The sequence below is a fragment of the Stylophora pistillata genome, chromosome 4 (genome assembly GCF_964205215.1).
Source record: "Stylophora pistillata chromosome 4, jaStyPist1.2, whole genome shotgun sequence".
Taxonomy (NCBI): Eukaryota; Metazoa; Cnidaria; class Anthozoa; order Scleractinia; family Pocilloporidae; genus Stylophora; species Stylophora pistillata.
Window position 1 is genome coordinate 42,472,240 of NC_142522.1, and position 15,272 is coordinate 42,487,511.

The window sequence follows — 15,272 nt, forward strand, 5'->3', positions numbered from 1 at the left end:
GAATAAATTACACCAACATATATGAAATTTGTTGGGGTTGAAAACAAAAAAAATCAGCTCTAGAGTTTCTATCATAGTTGGAAAACTGAAAAAAACATCTTGAGATTACCAATTCTTAAGGATAAAAAGTGATGTTCAAAGGCTAAACCTGAGGGTGATATCATTATCACATGATGACCTGCAATGACGGCTTCAATGAACTCTTATGTTTTTTATTCCAGCTGTCGAGATTTTTTAAGCCGCGATAGTTTTAAAAACTATCTTTAAGAGGGAAGGGGGGAGGGGGGGACAGATTGGGAGAAGGGGGAATCGGAGGGTTTTGATTATGTCTCGATAAAATTTACCTGATCTCCCTGTAACATTCTTATGATCCCTCCCTCATTAGCAGCTAATTGGCGGTCAATTTTATATAGTTCCTCCCTGTTGGCGACGACTATTCCTCTTACCCCGTCCCCCCTTAAAATAATGTGGAATGGCTGTTGTTACTTATCGGTAATTAAGTTCAGTGTGATCACTTTTTACCACCCTAAGAGGAGACTTTGAAATATCAACTCACTGATGAACAGGTGAATAAGAAGAATGGTTCACGCTTCCTAAAATAAACCGAGAAAAGAGCTTGAGCTTTCTTTAATTTTTTGCAAGTGGAAAGGTTTAGCTCACTAACGGCCGCCAACGGTTATAAAAAAGGCCAAAATAATTTCTATTCTTAAATGGGATTTTCATTACTTATTCTGATAAATGAAATCCACTCTATTCTAAAAATTATCTATTAACAATAACTATAGCTCGTTTGCAATTGAGCGTAAGACTCTATGGTATAAATTGGAATGAGACAAAAGCAAAAAAATTAACTCTTCATCTCACAGCGCCTCTCTTCACCCAAGAGAGGGGATTGGAGGTAACCCTGCGATTGACTGGAATTCCATCCAGGCGGAAGGGGGGGGGGGGGGGATACAAGTTCTCCTAGTCGCTTCATGCTACGAAGTACCGGCCTGATGGGCCACTTGGCGCGTAAGCAGGCTTTACCTTGCCTATCGTAACTCTACTTTTTGTCAATAATTAACATCGACTGCGGATTAACTGTTATAGCCGCTTTAGCTTCGTATGCTAATGGTATTGCTAGGCATTTAATAATAGCCTCATACTAGAAAGCTTGATGGCCTCAAGGGTCCTCGTGTCTCTTTTTTCAGCGATGATAAAATAAAATGAAATATGAAAAATTTACTGGAAATTGGGGGGAAGAGGGCATATTCAAATAAGTTTCATTTGATTGATCTTAAACTGCTGATGCAGTCCGGCCAAAGCTCCCCGAAAAGTGTTGTGATGCGCATTTGATCATATCCAAATGCTAATTTGTGCACTATAAAGATTATTAAATTATTATTATTATTACAAAAGTTGGAGAAGGGAACATCTTTTCAATTAAGAAGAACATTTTGGAAAATTATTTGATTTACGACCGAAACCTTCAGTGCAACTAAAATCAGTTTTCGTCGGAAAGCAGGAAATGTTACTGATTTAAAAAAAAAAGAAACATTAACCTTCTTGAAACGGCTTGAAATATTTTTGGTAAGGAATAATAGACATAGAAATTTTACGGGTCGGAGTTATTTTGCTGCTTCACCTAACTTATGAATAAGTCTTGTTTGATCCCCATAGAAAATATTTCATTAAATGTTCTGTTCGTTAATGGGTTTTCTTCTGTTTCCTCTAGAAAATCTTCAAATACCAGTATATCTATAACTGATAAGGTCTTGTCTCCTTCACCATAGGCTTGCTTATACTGATTAACTTTAAAGGCTGACCGATGGTCACGGTTAATATTCCTCGTCATCAGATTGCTCATCTGTCAGTGGCACCATAATTTCCCATCTCTGGTGCCTCTTGCATCGGTAAGCAGCTTTCAGATGAAGAAGACATTTGCCTGAAAAACAAAACAAAACAATTTGAAATAAACGTTATTAGGTCTACTGTCTCTGTAAAACGAGTCCCTTGACTTTTTCCTTTCATTAGGAAATTCACACTTGACAGTTTATCTGTTCTCATTTGGGTAAAAAGAGACAGTAAAAGACAAATTTGCTTTTCCGAGAACTCAGCAGACACAATGATTTATACTAGGTGCCTCTCTGTAGCTAATTAAACCTGGTGCTTTCAACTCTTCTTCGACTCTCAAGTGTTGTACAATCACAAATAAATCCCAAAGAGATCTTCTTTGTGGAACTATGCCACTTTTGTTTAGTACTCATGTAGAATTTAAATTTTAGCTATATACGGTAGTTATATTGTCACACTCAAGGTAAAGACATTTTTTGAATAGCCCATCAGCAATCTGTAAAGTTGAAGGGTGTAAGATACTTACCAACCACCATGATCAGCACAGCACTGTTAAGAATCAGGAACATCACGTTTATAAAAGTAGAATTGTTTTCTCCAACGCTGTCCTTGACGGTTGGCTGCGAGTAAATTGCACCAAGACAGACATTAAAAAATATTACCCAAAGCACAAATGTTTGTAGTCGATCTTCAAACTTGTCTTTTATCGGTCGAAATATGGTGTATACAATTCCTGATCCACCTGCCGCCATCACAGCAAAGCCAATTTGAGAATCACTTTCGGAGTCAAACAGAAGAATGACTGAAATAAACATCAGCTTCCTGTACATCTCAGCTATCTCCCAGAACCAATACTTGTCCTTATAGTTTTCATAGAAGACTTTCAAGCCAAAGGCAATCTGTTTGTGTTCTTGTGAGTTAGCTCGATATTTCCAAATTAGTGCCAGCAGCAGTATTGGGAAGGCGATAGGATAGAGAGCAAACCCAGCAGCGATGTGCCAAAAGTCGGTGTATCGGGAAGTAAAACAAGGAATGGTATAGTCGGCCTTCAAAAAAGAACTACAATCGCTGTCATCGTTAGTGAAGCACACGTTCACACAGACTCCAGGCAAGGGAAGAATGTTTACAATCTTCATACTCGTCATTGGGTAGGATAACAAGAGGAATAGAAAGATGTTTCGGTAGCAGGATTTCTTCAACTGGGCGACTTTCTCTTTTTTTGAATTTTCCATCGTATAACCCGTGCGATTCTCCATTCTTTGTGGTGCGTTTTCTTCAGTCGAATAGTACATACTATCTGAGTTGTTTTGCAATGTGAAGTTCTCTATTCGCTCCGCAGAGTTTTCCTTCCTGTTGACGAGCTGCTTCTTTACGAAAAGGTAAAGCAGTATCAAAGATATTACGAAAACGTTTATAGAAATAGCGAGGACAAACTGAATAAATGGGTCAAGGCGGAGAACAGGGTGAATGCAACTCAGTGGGGCGAACTGCAAAATGTTTCCTTCGACAAACTTCAAGTATTTTGTCATAGAAAGGAGTATCACTGGCCACTGGACTTGCAGCAATGCCGAGAAAATGCCAGCGAGAACTTGATAAAATCCAATAACAATCTTGATGCAGGACATAACGACATCTGCAACAGTACGATTGTCTTCTGCGCGTCTTGAGTCGCCCCAGAAAACAATGACAAACAGCAGGATAAAGAGAAAAATGATCACACAACAGGAAATAATTGAAACTAACATCTTGGGACAGCGTAAACAGCTGTTGAATCTGTGATAGTAGTGTGAAGAACATGTGGCGCAGAGGATACCCTGGTATCCTGTATTGCATGTTGAGTTAATTCCGCCTTTACACGAGTTTGGATAGGGGCACTTTACAGGCTTTGGCAACAGTCCTTCGAAAGCGGAAAAGGTCTTGTTATAATTAACATCTTGGGTGTGGATGTTGATGACAAATTCGGTGTAATATTCCTTTCTTTCAGTGCTATTCCATTTCCAAAAATAGTTTCGTGCTAAGATTGCGGTTTCTTTCTCACAGACAATTCCATAACTTGGACAAGCTGTGCAAGGCCCAAAACGATCCACGCGGAAGTAATTATTGAGACAGTTACATGCACGATATCCAGCGAACTCGTCAGTACGGGTACCTGTTTGATGAAAAGACAAAGGTTTATTCGTTTATCGGTTAATGATGGTGATGAAGTACAACGGATTTTTTCGCAAATCGCGGAAATAACAATGTGAAGGAAATAATTATTTTGCTTACTTTAAGATCGCTATTGTTTGACAATAAGCTTTGCAATGTGTAACTGTATAGTGCCATGCCATGTATAAAGGTTGGTAAATTGCAAAGTGAAATTTGTGTGATCATTATGTTTTATATTCATTAAATAATTTCTGAGATTCATTTGAGAGTTAAAAGACAAGGTCAAGAAAGTAATTTTTCACCGTTTTTTTTTTTTTATTTTGGCTTGCGTGACGGACTTCGGCGAAAAGGAGGGATTGTTCGCATTCTATGGCTATAGCTATTTTTGGTATTAATAAAAAAAGTTATGAAGTTATTTGATCGTAAGGGGCTGGTAACTATTTGTCGTCTGGGGTGTCAGATGATTTTGGTTGTGTCACAAGAAGATTTACCTGAACTTCCCCCCACCGCAAGTCTCTCAAAGATTCCCCATCACTGATAGTCAATATTCTTTAGTTCCCGCTTTCTACTCCTCTAGCTTCAACTGACCCCTCTCCTATTCCCCTCTTCTCTCCCCCTTAATCTCCTGAACCCCCGAGCGATAAATAATGACTGGTCCTTAACAATTCATGGATATGCTTCTTTAAACTTCAATGTATCGAACATCCCTGATCATAAAAGCACTCATTTTGGTTTTTCATTTGGCTTTTAAATGTTAAGCTACTCGACTTAGCATAAACGATTCCGGAATAACAGTTTAATTCAAAGGTAATCGTTATCTACCAAACCTCTTACCATACGGGCATGCACGGCAATCAGTTGCACTTTTTCCAGGATAGTACTTCTCAGGGACATAAGTACCCGTGCTGCAATTCTTACATTCGGTCTGACCCATTTCATCTTGATAAAAACCTCCTGAAAAGAAATTGTTGGCATTTGATCTAACTTTAGACCGAAATTCCAAATTTTAATCGTTGCAAAGTGCTAACTACGCAAAAACCGTTCAAATTTAATGTGAAATCGTTCTCGATTATTATATCAATGAAAAGTGCATGGTTATACCTTTGGGACAATTTAAACAAGAGCCACGTTTGGTGCCACGTTTGCCTGCTGAACAAAAACTGCATTTGTAACATGTTGCATTGGGCTTGAGTGTGTCGGTCTGACTGCACTTTGAGCCCATTAGTCCACGAAGCACAGCTTCTTCCCCTCCACCAACGCAAAGTGAATAAGTTAAAGGTGATGGAGCGCATTGACTGCAGAATAAACAACGAAATGATAAAAAAATGAGACTCACTTGATAGATAAGCCTGCGACGGACATGCTCTAGTATTCATTCATTCATTTATCTTTTCGTTAGACGTCAGTGCGGTATTTGTATCGTACAATGCTCCATCTGTATATAAGTCTAAATTTTTCTTTTCGCCATAATACTCTTCTTTTCGCCATATGATCCGTACGGCTCTGCACGCGCTTTATTAAGACATTCATTCATAAATCCTCGACCTAGGAATCTACGCAATGAACTGAGCAGGGCCAGAAAACCCGGATTGAAATAAGTCACTCACATTAAAGGGCCGTGTGCCTCTGGGAGGATTTTCCGAAGACTTTTACACGAAATAAGCCTGCAAGAAATAAAGGAATGGAAGATTCAAATCTTCAGATGATATTTAGCCTTATCCACACAGAGCACCATCGGCCCAGCAGAGAAATTACCAGTAATTAAAACGGGGAAATATAAACTAGTTTAAAGGCTGGCTTTAAACCCTGGCAAACTTGGCTAATTACAACCTGGTTACATAGGAAAACCTAGTTCGAGCACATATGTCAGGAAAGTGAAAGACTTTTTAAAATGTTTTAAATTTGCTGAGCCAAGAATGTGACATCTAGAAATTGCGATTGTCAGGGTTTTCGAGATTGAGAAACTTTCAGGTACTCAACTTTTTATGTTCATCATGATCATCCAAACGTTGGTGCGAGCTAAAATTGGGGCCCGATGAATAAAGACCAATTAATCATGTAGCGCTGGTAGAAACTGAGTGATGCATGTACTCACAGTTGGACGTTGGTGGGTACTCCTTTAAACGTCCCATTTTGAATTGACTCAATGGGGTTGGAAAACAGTGTCCTACGAAGGAGCCAAAAGGTTAGAGAGCCAATTTAACAGCCTATCATAAGCACAGGTAACCCGTGCGTCAGTGGGTTTCATGCCGTGACTATGATTAATGTATAGCTTGAAAAAAGAACTTGCAAAGCCTTGTAAATTAGATCATTTAAACTGATAAACAACTCACAATATTTCCAGGTTCTTGAGGTAATTAAAAGCGTTATCAGCGATTCGCTTTATTCTGTTTCCATGAAGGAACCTTCGTATAGGGAGTCAGAGAGACAATAAAATAACAGTTATTAAAAATTAAAGCGCATTCAGTTTGATTTCTTACTTTTCAGTTAGTACCAAAGCCGTGCAACTTCCTCAGTAGGACTTCTTTCTTAAACTTTATGAGCTCTGGTTTGAAAGCAATGTTTTGATTTGAATGAGAACACTGCTATGACTGATATCAACACAAGAACACAGTCAAACTAGAATACTCACAACATTTCCAAAGAAGTGTCAGCAAAACTGTCTCCACGAATAGAGGTTAGGTTGTTGCCTGAAAGCATCCTTCAAAACGAAAGAATGTAGCAGCGAAATTTCATCAAAAGGCCAGCTCTAACTGCGAGATCCTAATTTATAAAACCAAAGTCTACAGATGTGCTAAAACCTCGACTTTACAAGACGCCATATTTAAACAACTTAGCGAGTGCATTTGACTAAATATAATGATAAAGTTCGGATACAACGCGCGCTGTTATTGGTTGAAAGGGCGTGTTCTACCAAAGTATAAGACTAAGAAACTTGAGGAACAAGTGTTGATTAAAAACTAAGCCAGTCGAACTATTGGAAATTGTGAATACTGATGGTTTGTGAACTTTGGTGGTTTGATATTTTTGAGAGCTTAAGAGGCTGTCTCTCTTATTTCCACCCGGTCAATTTCGCGTCAAATATATTTTTGCCTGAAACTCTTTCAACACAAATACTTTACTTAGGAAAGAACTAAATTAGGTTTGGTTTGATTCGAAATAATTTTCCGACTGCGTTAGGGGCCACAGTTATTTCCTAGTCCGTAGGGACCGTGGCAACGTCTCGAAAATTGAAAAATAGGCATATTTTGTAACATTGTAAAATATTTGATTCGCATAGTTAAGCCACCGAATTTGTATCAGATTGCATAAAAACCTTTCTAGTTAGAATTTTCCCTCTCAATATATCTGAAAAGGCGAATTTTAGCATATTCTGACCCCTATAAATCACCATCGGCCGAAGGCCGTAAATAACCTTGATTTAGACGTTAAGTTTTGGGATTTGGGACCTGGTTGACAACTTTATCCTACACAGCCGTTAAGTTTAGACCTTTATAGGAAAAAAAAATGCAAAAACCTCTGTACGTTTTCGATTTTTCAAAAGTTATGACCGTTTGAATCAGCACATGTACAAGCACTCGCGATTTTATCACCTACACCAAAATCGAACTACAGGAGCAGATTTCGTCATAAATACAACTTACTCGCTTTGCAGCCCGACTTCATGGCTAACTTCAGTAGTTTTGTAATAACCAAATTGTTGAAATCCATGACAACCTCAACAAATTGCTAGGTATTGCCTTCGAAAAGTAGGCTGCATCCATCGTGATTAGATCGTGGTATCAAAACAAATGGTCGGAATTATGGCCACATTTCGCAGTTAATTACCGATTTAATATCGCTTCCGAGGTGAATTTTTCCAGAATCAGAATATGAACTTTTAAGCTTCTGAAGTGAAGAAATAATCGCTTAAATTTAGATCACGACTATCCAGTTCGATGTTGTACTGTTCTCACAAAGGTCCGCACAAAAGAGAAGACCGCTGATAGCTTGTGCCGTACGCTGTGTCGTATGATTTTGTTCTATCCCAATTTACACCTCAATGTAATGTCTGTGGAGAAAATTGTGGCTGAAAAGAATAAATGCTTTCAAGCTGGAGTTTGATATGATACAGTTAATAAATTAATTTCAAATGTCCTGAGCTTGCTTTTCTCGGTTCCGCGTCGATTGTGTCCACACACCAGCAATTTGTCAATAGCGGAGAAATGGGCTACAAGCGTGATAAGAATTTTGACACATGGTTGGTATGAACAGAGGTTATAATTGTTGCTTCTGGTAAATTTTCAATCGTTTTTATAAAAAAATATCACTGATTGCGACAAGCTGAACACACTTATCCCTGTTTTCGTTAAAAATGATTTTGACTTGAAGATTAAGGCTCAGTACGATGCCTATACCGTGTATCAGACACTGCTTGACCTGTCGTCAAACTAGGTACTATCTTTCACTGATTTAGTTCTGAATTCTAAGTGAGTAAAGCACGACAAAATTTAATGTCACAGATATCATAAGCTTTGAGTATTACACTATAACAACGCCGTCAGAACTTGATATCGGAACTAAAGGAGGTTTGTACCTGTAGACAATATTCTACACTTTCAGCAACTGTATAGGACATTTTTTACATAAGTCTACTGTAAAACACACTGACAATCCTTAATCACGTCGGACAGTTTGTCTACGAGGGTCTGCTTTTTGTCTCTCAGTTTTACAGAGATCTCAAAATGATTACAGATGGCTCGCAACAAAACCACATTGAATTTCTGAGGTGTGTTACTGTGGTAACGTTTACAGAGGACATACGTGTCGTAGCAGATTGGATGCGAGACTTTGATCTCTTTGTTAACTTTGTCTACCAGATCTTGTCTCTCGGAATTCTCCTGGACGCATTGGACATCTTCCAGCTCGTCCAGCGATATCCCGATGACACCCTGATCTTTGCTCTGAACTTCGCTCTTTGTCAGCCACTGTTCTCTGGTGAACAAACGTGCATTTGATTCATTTTTCGCATTTCGCATGTCCACTGCAACTTGGGCGGGGTCTGCCTTTCGCCCAGTTCTTTCTCCAAGTGTAAACCTTGCCGTTAAGTATTCTTTTACATTCTCTGAAAATCTAACACTGCCCCTCGGTTTGCTTACGGCTCATCCTGTTCGTAGAGGCGAGAGGGGCAAAGCATCCCCAGGAGAAGTGAGTGGTATAATGGAATCCGACGAACAGCTCGAAGACTCGATACAAGCGGTATCTATTGACGAGAACTTAAGGGCCCAGTCCCTTTTGATTGCATCATACTGGCTTAACCTGCTGACTGCATGCTTTCCAACGTCCAAGTGCAGCTCTAGTTGCGAGAACGTTTCGAACACTTCAACACACCCAAGCAGAGAGCATTCAAACAATGGCGTTGTACTCTCTGTTTCCTTGCTGTCCTTTGAACGATGCTTGACCACACGCTTTTCAGGAGGATCATAAAACCCTTGAGATTCTATGGTTTGAAGGGATGTTTCACCTTGGTGCTTGATATAAACCACGTCATATGGGATGTACTTCCCTTTACCGATGCCATAACCTTTCCAAACTATCAGACCGGTATCTCCATATTCGAAGTTGTGGAAGCTACTGAAATGCTCAATCTCATTTATACAGAGAGTGTTCTTTGATTCGTCGACTATGCTAACTGCAGCGGTTGTTCCCTTCACTGGGTGTTGCGTCAATGCATCTCTCGTGTCCACGGCAGTTAGGACATCGTGCCCAGCGCGAATAGAGGACTTCATTTGGCAGAGGATACGATCGCAAAAGTCTTTATCAGACTGCGGCTCCGATTAGTGATAACTATGAACTTCAACCCCAACTCCTTTTGCGACATCTCCGAGTCACAGCGGTTACTAGGGAGCTGTTATGATAGCAACCGGCCTCATCTGACCTCAGATGAACTTTCTGCAGCAAAGGATTCTTGACTTTCAGCTGCTTTAGAAGATCTTCGAGAATTGACGTAACTGCGTACCAGTCCTGAGTACACTGATCAAAGAGGTGAGCGTACGAGATGACTTCCGTCGTGTTAGACTGGCTTCGAGACACAACGCTACTAATGTGCCAACTTAACCCTCTTTTTCCGTATCAGTCACTTTGCTTCTCTCTATAGCGCAGCTGCAGAAACTTCATGGCCCAATCTATAACAAGAAGACACAAATGATGATATCTTGCTTTGCACATTCCTGATTCACGGACCTCATAATGTGAGCTTTCCACTGAACGATAGCCTCCGAAGATTTCTGGATATCGTACAACGAGTCATTTTTTTTGGTCCTCGCTGTAAAAAACTAAGGTTTTGTTATCCTTAACAATCTGTTGCATCTTCTACAAAACGGAAGTAATTTCGTCGCATTGAGAGCAGAGAAGCGTGTATTGATGTGAGCATTGTTCCTGGAAATTTGGATCGTTTGGATCGCTGAGACCAAACTTACGACAATGGTTCGGACATTCGCTCTCAACTTCCTGGCAGTGACTCTGAAACTGGGTTTTGAGGTACCTCTTACCCTCGCTGAGGGCTCTTCGCAGTTCGTCTGCCACGTTCTTTGCGAGCCCAATCTTATCAAGCTCGTCCACTATTCGGGGGAGTTGCGCGAACCCCGCCAACCCATCAGCTGCTCTGTTATCCAAGCCACTAAGGGACTTCTGTTGAGAGGCTTCCCTTACCTCGAGGATGCGAAATAAGGTTCAACGGATCAGTGTTTCAAACTGCTCCTCTTCGCAGAACTGAAGGTACTGCTTGACCATTGTTGACCTTGTGACTTTGCGAATGACATTTGGCATTGCGATCTTCTCGCCACTGCTGAGCCTGAGTTTCCTCGTACTAAATGACACGTCTTGATAAAAGTAGGGGCGGTTCGCGAAGTCTAAGAAATGGTCAAACTTTATTGGTGGCAGTCGAACTCGCTGACATGGGGACTTTTCGACCATAGAACCTGGACCACATTCTCTTGCATGAGCTCTAGCGCGTCTAATTTGCCACTCGGTTAACTTTGCGTATGGCTCGTGGATTTTCTGAAGCGTCTTCACTGGATATCGATACGCATACAGGCTAAGAATTTGGGTCTTCAAGGTACACGTCATGGCGTTGCTGTAGGCCTGCATTAACGGCGCAAGGTCCATGTGGCTGGTCCCTTTATCGGGTGTGAAACAGGCCTGAAATAGCTCTTGTCCAGCCTTCGGCGCTATGACGTCACAAACGAGAGTACAAGCTTCAGTTGCCTTGTCGATGCAAATCTCTTTCTCGTGTTCTTTTGCCTCCTCCCATGTACTTTTCAGCGCATTGTTGCGAAAGTAGAATTTAGTTCATCTTTGTCAGCAATACGCACAAAAAATTCCGTGATGTTCACAATCAGCGTCACCGCGTGCAATTGTATGGTACATTATCAACCATTTTCTCTTTTAAAGTCGTCCAATTCAAAGCCAAAAACACTGTTTGTCATTTTTTCGAAATTTTTCCCATTATGGCCTTGCACCAGTAAACATAATTTGCTTACTGCATCAGCAATGTTGCGCGAAATATTTTAGTGTGTGGCCACGCCGAGTAAAACAATTTTGCTTGCATGCAACATTTCCATTGAACATTTGTCCTTGAATGTTCTCTAGGTGTCAATGCATATCATAGTCTGCTTAATTTATAGGATCAGGTAGCGTTATATCACCTATAAGGTTCGTCCTCTTGCTGGTTACTTTCTTCGAGACGTTGCCCTTTCAACAACGTCATGTTCTCCGCGAGTTTGATCTTGTGCAGCTTGTAACAAGATACACAGATTACTGAAAAGCACGAAATACAACGATGATGTCCCTTGACATGTCGAGATGAACTGCATTTCTAGTATTTAGCTGCTTTTTCCTGCCGTTGTGCAGCGGGTACTGGCAAGTGCGACGTGGTCGCCAGTTTTTACCCATGTTTCCTCTATGCTTTTCGCAGATCCAAAGTTCTTCAAGTTGATCGGGGGAAACGTCGTGTAGCAACCCTGACCTGTTAACGATAAGCTCATATTCTTGTACCTTTCCTCTAAGCTGACCAAAGTGACATGCTTGTAGATGATCACTGATATCACCTCTATATTCTGAGAGCTTTATCAACCTCGCTGAAGACTCGCTACAGACTAAAGCCTTTCTGGTTTCGAAAAAGCACTTGCATGCCACACTACACTTGCAGGCCTTCCAGAAAAATAAAGGGCCAGCGGGTTCACCCGCAATGGTCAATGCGGACCTCTGTGAAAACAGAACTAAGGCTGTGCTCGATAGTGCAATCGTTCAGCCTCAAATTCCAAATTTTAGCCCCCAAACTTCGACATATAGACTTGTGGAGTTCTATCACTGATTCTTGAAGAGAATGCAGCAGCGATCCAGAGTTTTAACTGGACATTAAGCGCGAAACATGACTTCAGTTTTCGAGTTTAGTTCGCAACAACCAGTTAAAGAAGAGTGTCGATACACGCCGACCGCTGAAGTTTGGAGTTATTTGCTGGAGTTATCATTAAGTTCACCAGTTTGAAGAGCGAGGAACATCTGAAATCTCGTATAAAGCCAAGGTGCGCCGAAGGTAAGCTGTATTTATGTCGAAATCTGCTCCAGTGGTTCGATTTCAGTGTAGGTGAAAAAATCGCGAATGCTCGTACATGTGCTGATTCAAACGGTCATAACTTTTGAAAAATCGAAAACGTACCGGGGTTTTTGCATTTTTTTGCCTAAAAAGGTCTAAACTTAACGGCTGTGTAGGATAGAGTTGTCAACCAAGTCCCAAATCCCGAAACGTCTAAATCAAGGTTATTTTCGGCCATCGGCCGATGGAGATTTATAGGAGTCAGAATATACTAAAATTCGCCTTTTCAGATATATTGAGAGGGCAAATTCTAACTTTCTTGGCAAACTAGAAAGGTTTTCAAGAAATCTGATATAAATTCTGTGGCTTAACTATGCGAATCAAATATTTTACAATGTTACAAAATATGCCTATTTTTCAATTTTCGAGACGTTGCGACGGTCCCAACAGACTGGGAAACAATTATGGCCCCTAACGCAGTCAGAAAATTATTTCGAAACAAACCAAATCTAATTTAGTTCTTTCCTAAGTAAAGTATTTCTGTTGACAGAGTTTCAGGCAGAATTATTTTTGACGCGAAATTGACCGGGTGGAAATAAGAGAGACAGCCTCTTAAATCTCGTTCAACCAATCAGAAAACTTGAGCCATTCTAATGAAGATTCTCATTGGCTTATGGTACCCAGCTCTAGGACACTGTTGTTTGCTATGGAAATAAAAACTGAAATGAAAAAACAAATTTAAACTTGAAAGTAATGCAAGGGGAATTTTGACGGATTATCTATTATGAAACAATAGAGAAGCCTTGATTGTGCTCTCAAGAAAAGGGGAGAAACATTCCACTACGTCTTGTGTTTCTCCCTACACTTCTTTCGTGCTCTAGCCGCTTCCTGCGTGCTTTACAACAGAACAGAGCATGGTTAAGGCTTCTCCATTTGTTAACAAGGTAGGGCTCCACCGAGATCATGCAAATAAGCATTGTCTATTCCGTAGTTATCTCTAGGTAAAAAGAACAAAATACTCACAGAAGCTTCAGACATTTAAGCCCGGAAAAAGTTTGTCTTGAAATATCGGAGAGTCTATTAAACCTTAAAAACCTGAGGAAATAAGTATTTAAATTAGTATTTCATGATATGAGGACTTCTAGAGATGAAAAATGATTTTTACAATGAATGACGCAGACGTATTCTGAGAAAAAGGACTTTGAGAGCATCCAATAGGAATGGAACATACGACCCTCAGATTAGTACTATGCATGCTCCACCACTAAGCTATCGGAGGCTCGTGACAGGCTAGGCCGTTCAACCAAGTCAAACATCATCTTTCAATTTAACTGATGTGTTTTTGGCATCAAATGAACAAACGTCAAAGCAAAGAGAACGCTGACCAAATTACAAGGAAAAGGAAGTCATTAGACAAATTCATGCAAGTGCAAGATGTTTACTATCTTCCACTGCCACATTTATATGGGTTTGGAAAAATGTGTTCATATACGTTATTAACCTAGCATAAGGTCGGGATGTCTGGATATTGGCCGGTTTCTTTTTTGGGCATTTTAATCAATCAATCAATCAATCAATACTTTATTTACCCACGTAGCGTCAAGGAGCTCATAGAGCTCGTTCAAAATACGTACGTGCCTCTAAGATTAAGAATCTAAAAAACCTAATACATACTGTCAAAACCTAATTGATTAGAAATTAAATAAAGTAACAATTAATATTAAAATCTAGGTTTGTACAGTAAAATTCAAAGTCACTTAAATACAGGTATAAAATGGTGAAGCAATAGCTTAAATAATTTAAAATTAAAATTAAAAATTAAGTTTGTCCAATGAAATTGAGAGTCACTTAAGCACAAGTATAAAATTAATGAACCGAAACGAGGCTAATATCCGTTCGTCTTTATCGAAAAAGCTTAGTTTGGAGAGCTCATATTCTCTTGGCTTGGGCAATGAAGGATTTATTATAAAGCAAAAGGATTTCACTTTAATAAGGATTAAGAGTGACTTCTTTATTTCGAGAGCCGAGGAAGAAAGTCAGCCGGTCGTAGAATTCTTTCTTTGTTTCGAATATCCTATGCCGCTTTTTGCGTCTTCGTGGTCGTCATTTTCCAAAAGTTACGAACTCTTTTTCTTGCGCGTGATCAATACGGGTAATGCCGAGCCCATCGTGCCCGCTCGGACAGCCAATGAGAACACGGGAGCAAGATATCTACCGGCAATTATATATTATCCCACATCATGATCACTGGTCTCGACATCTTGCTTTTTTTCCCGCAAGAGTCAGAGTGAACCCTCGAGCTACGGCATTTAACACATGATGGTCAGTTGATGGTCCAGTCAACCATTAATCTTTTTTTTCATGTAGCCTCTTAAGACGGGTTCATTTTCCGAACCAAAAAATTGGGAAGACATATATTCTACAGTTTTTTTTTTTTAATTTCTCTTTTTTTTTTTTGGCATTTTACAAAACATTACTCTACTTACAATACACTACAGGGCTCAGTTACAGTACGTTGCTTACAATAGTTTACTGAGAACACACCACAAACAAAGTATAGTTTACAATAAACTTGATTACAGCAGATGACTTACTATCGATTACTTCCACTACCTACACGATACACTGCATTTAATTTACTTAACGACTTACTACACTCCTTTCAATATGTTACGTAAATTCCTTACAGTACCTTTATAATAGTATATAACGAAAT

The 15,272-nt window shown here is 39.8% G+C and overlaps 1 protein-coding gene across 2 annotated transcripts in view; it reads right to left on the reverse strand.

Annotated features, from left to right (window-relative positions):
- Positions 1-594: 594 nt before the first annotated feature.
- The window catches only part of LOC148733842 (uncharacterized), a 39,090-nt gene continuing 24,412 nt past the window's right edge, over positions 595-15,272 (reverse strand). For both annotated transcript variants that reach the window (XM_088757381.1, XM_088757380.1), the window contains 9 exons: positions 13,580-13,651; positions 6,614-6,682; positions 6,315-6,386; positions 6,077-6,148; positions 5,589-5,645; positions 5,083-5,276; positions 4,816-4,935; positions 2,360-3,982; positions 595-1,924 (listed from right to left, as the gene is read on the reverse strand). In XM_088757381.1, the coding sequence (XP_088613507.1) occupies positions 1,818-1,924; positions 2,360-3,982; positions 4,816-4,935; positions 5,083-5,276; positions 5,589-5,645; positions 6,077-6,148; positions 6,315-6,386; positions 6,614-6,682; positions 13,580-13,651 (2,386 nt within the window). In that variant the 3' untranslated portion in view covers positions 595-1,817. The remainder of the gene's footprint in view (positions 1,925-2,359; positions 3,983-4,815; positions 4,936-5,082; positions 5,277-5,588; positions 5,646-6,076; positions 6,149-6,314; positions 6,387-6,613; positions 6,683-13,579; positions 13,652-15,272) is intronic.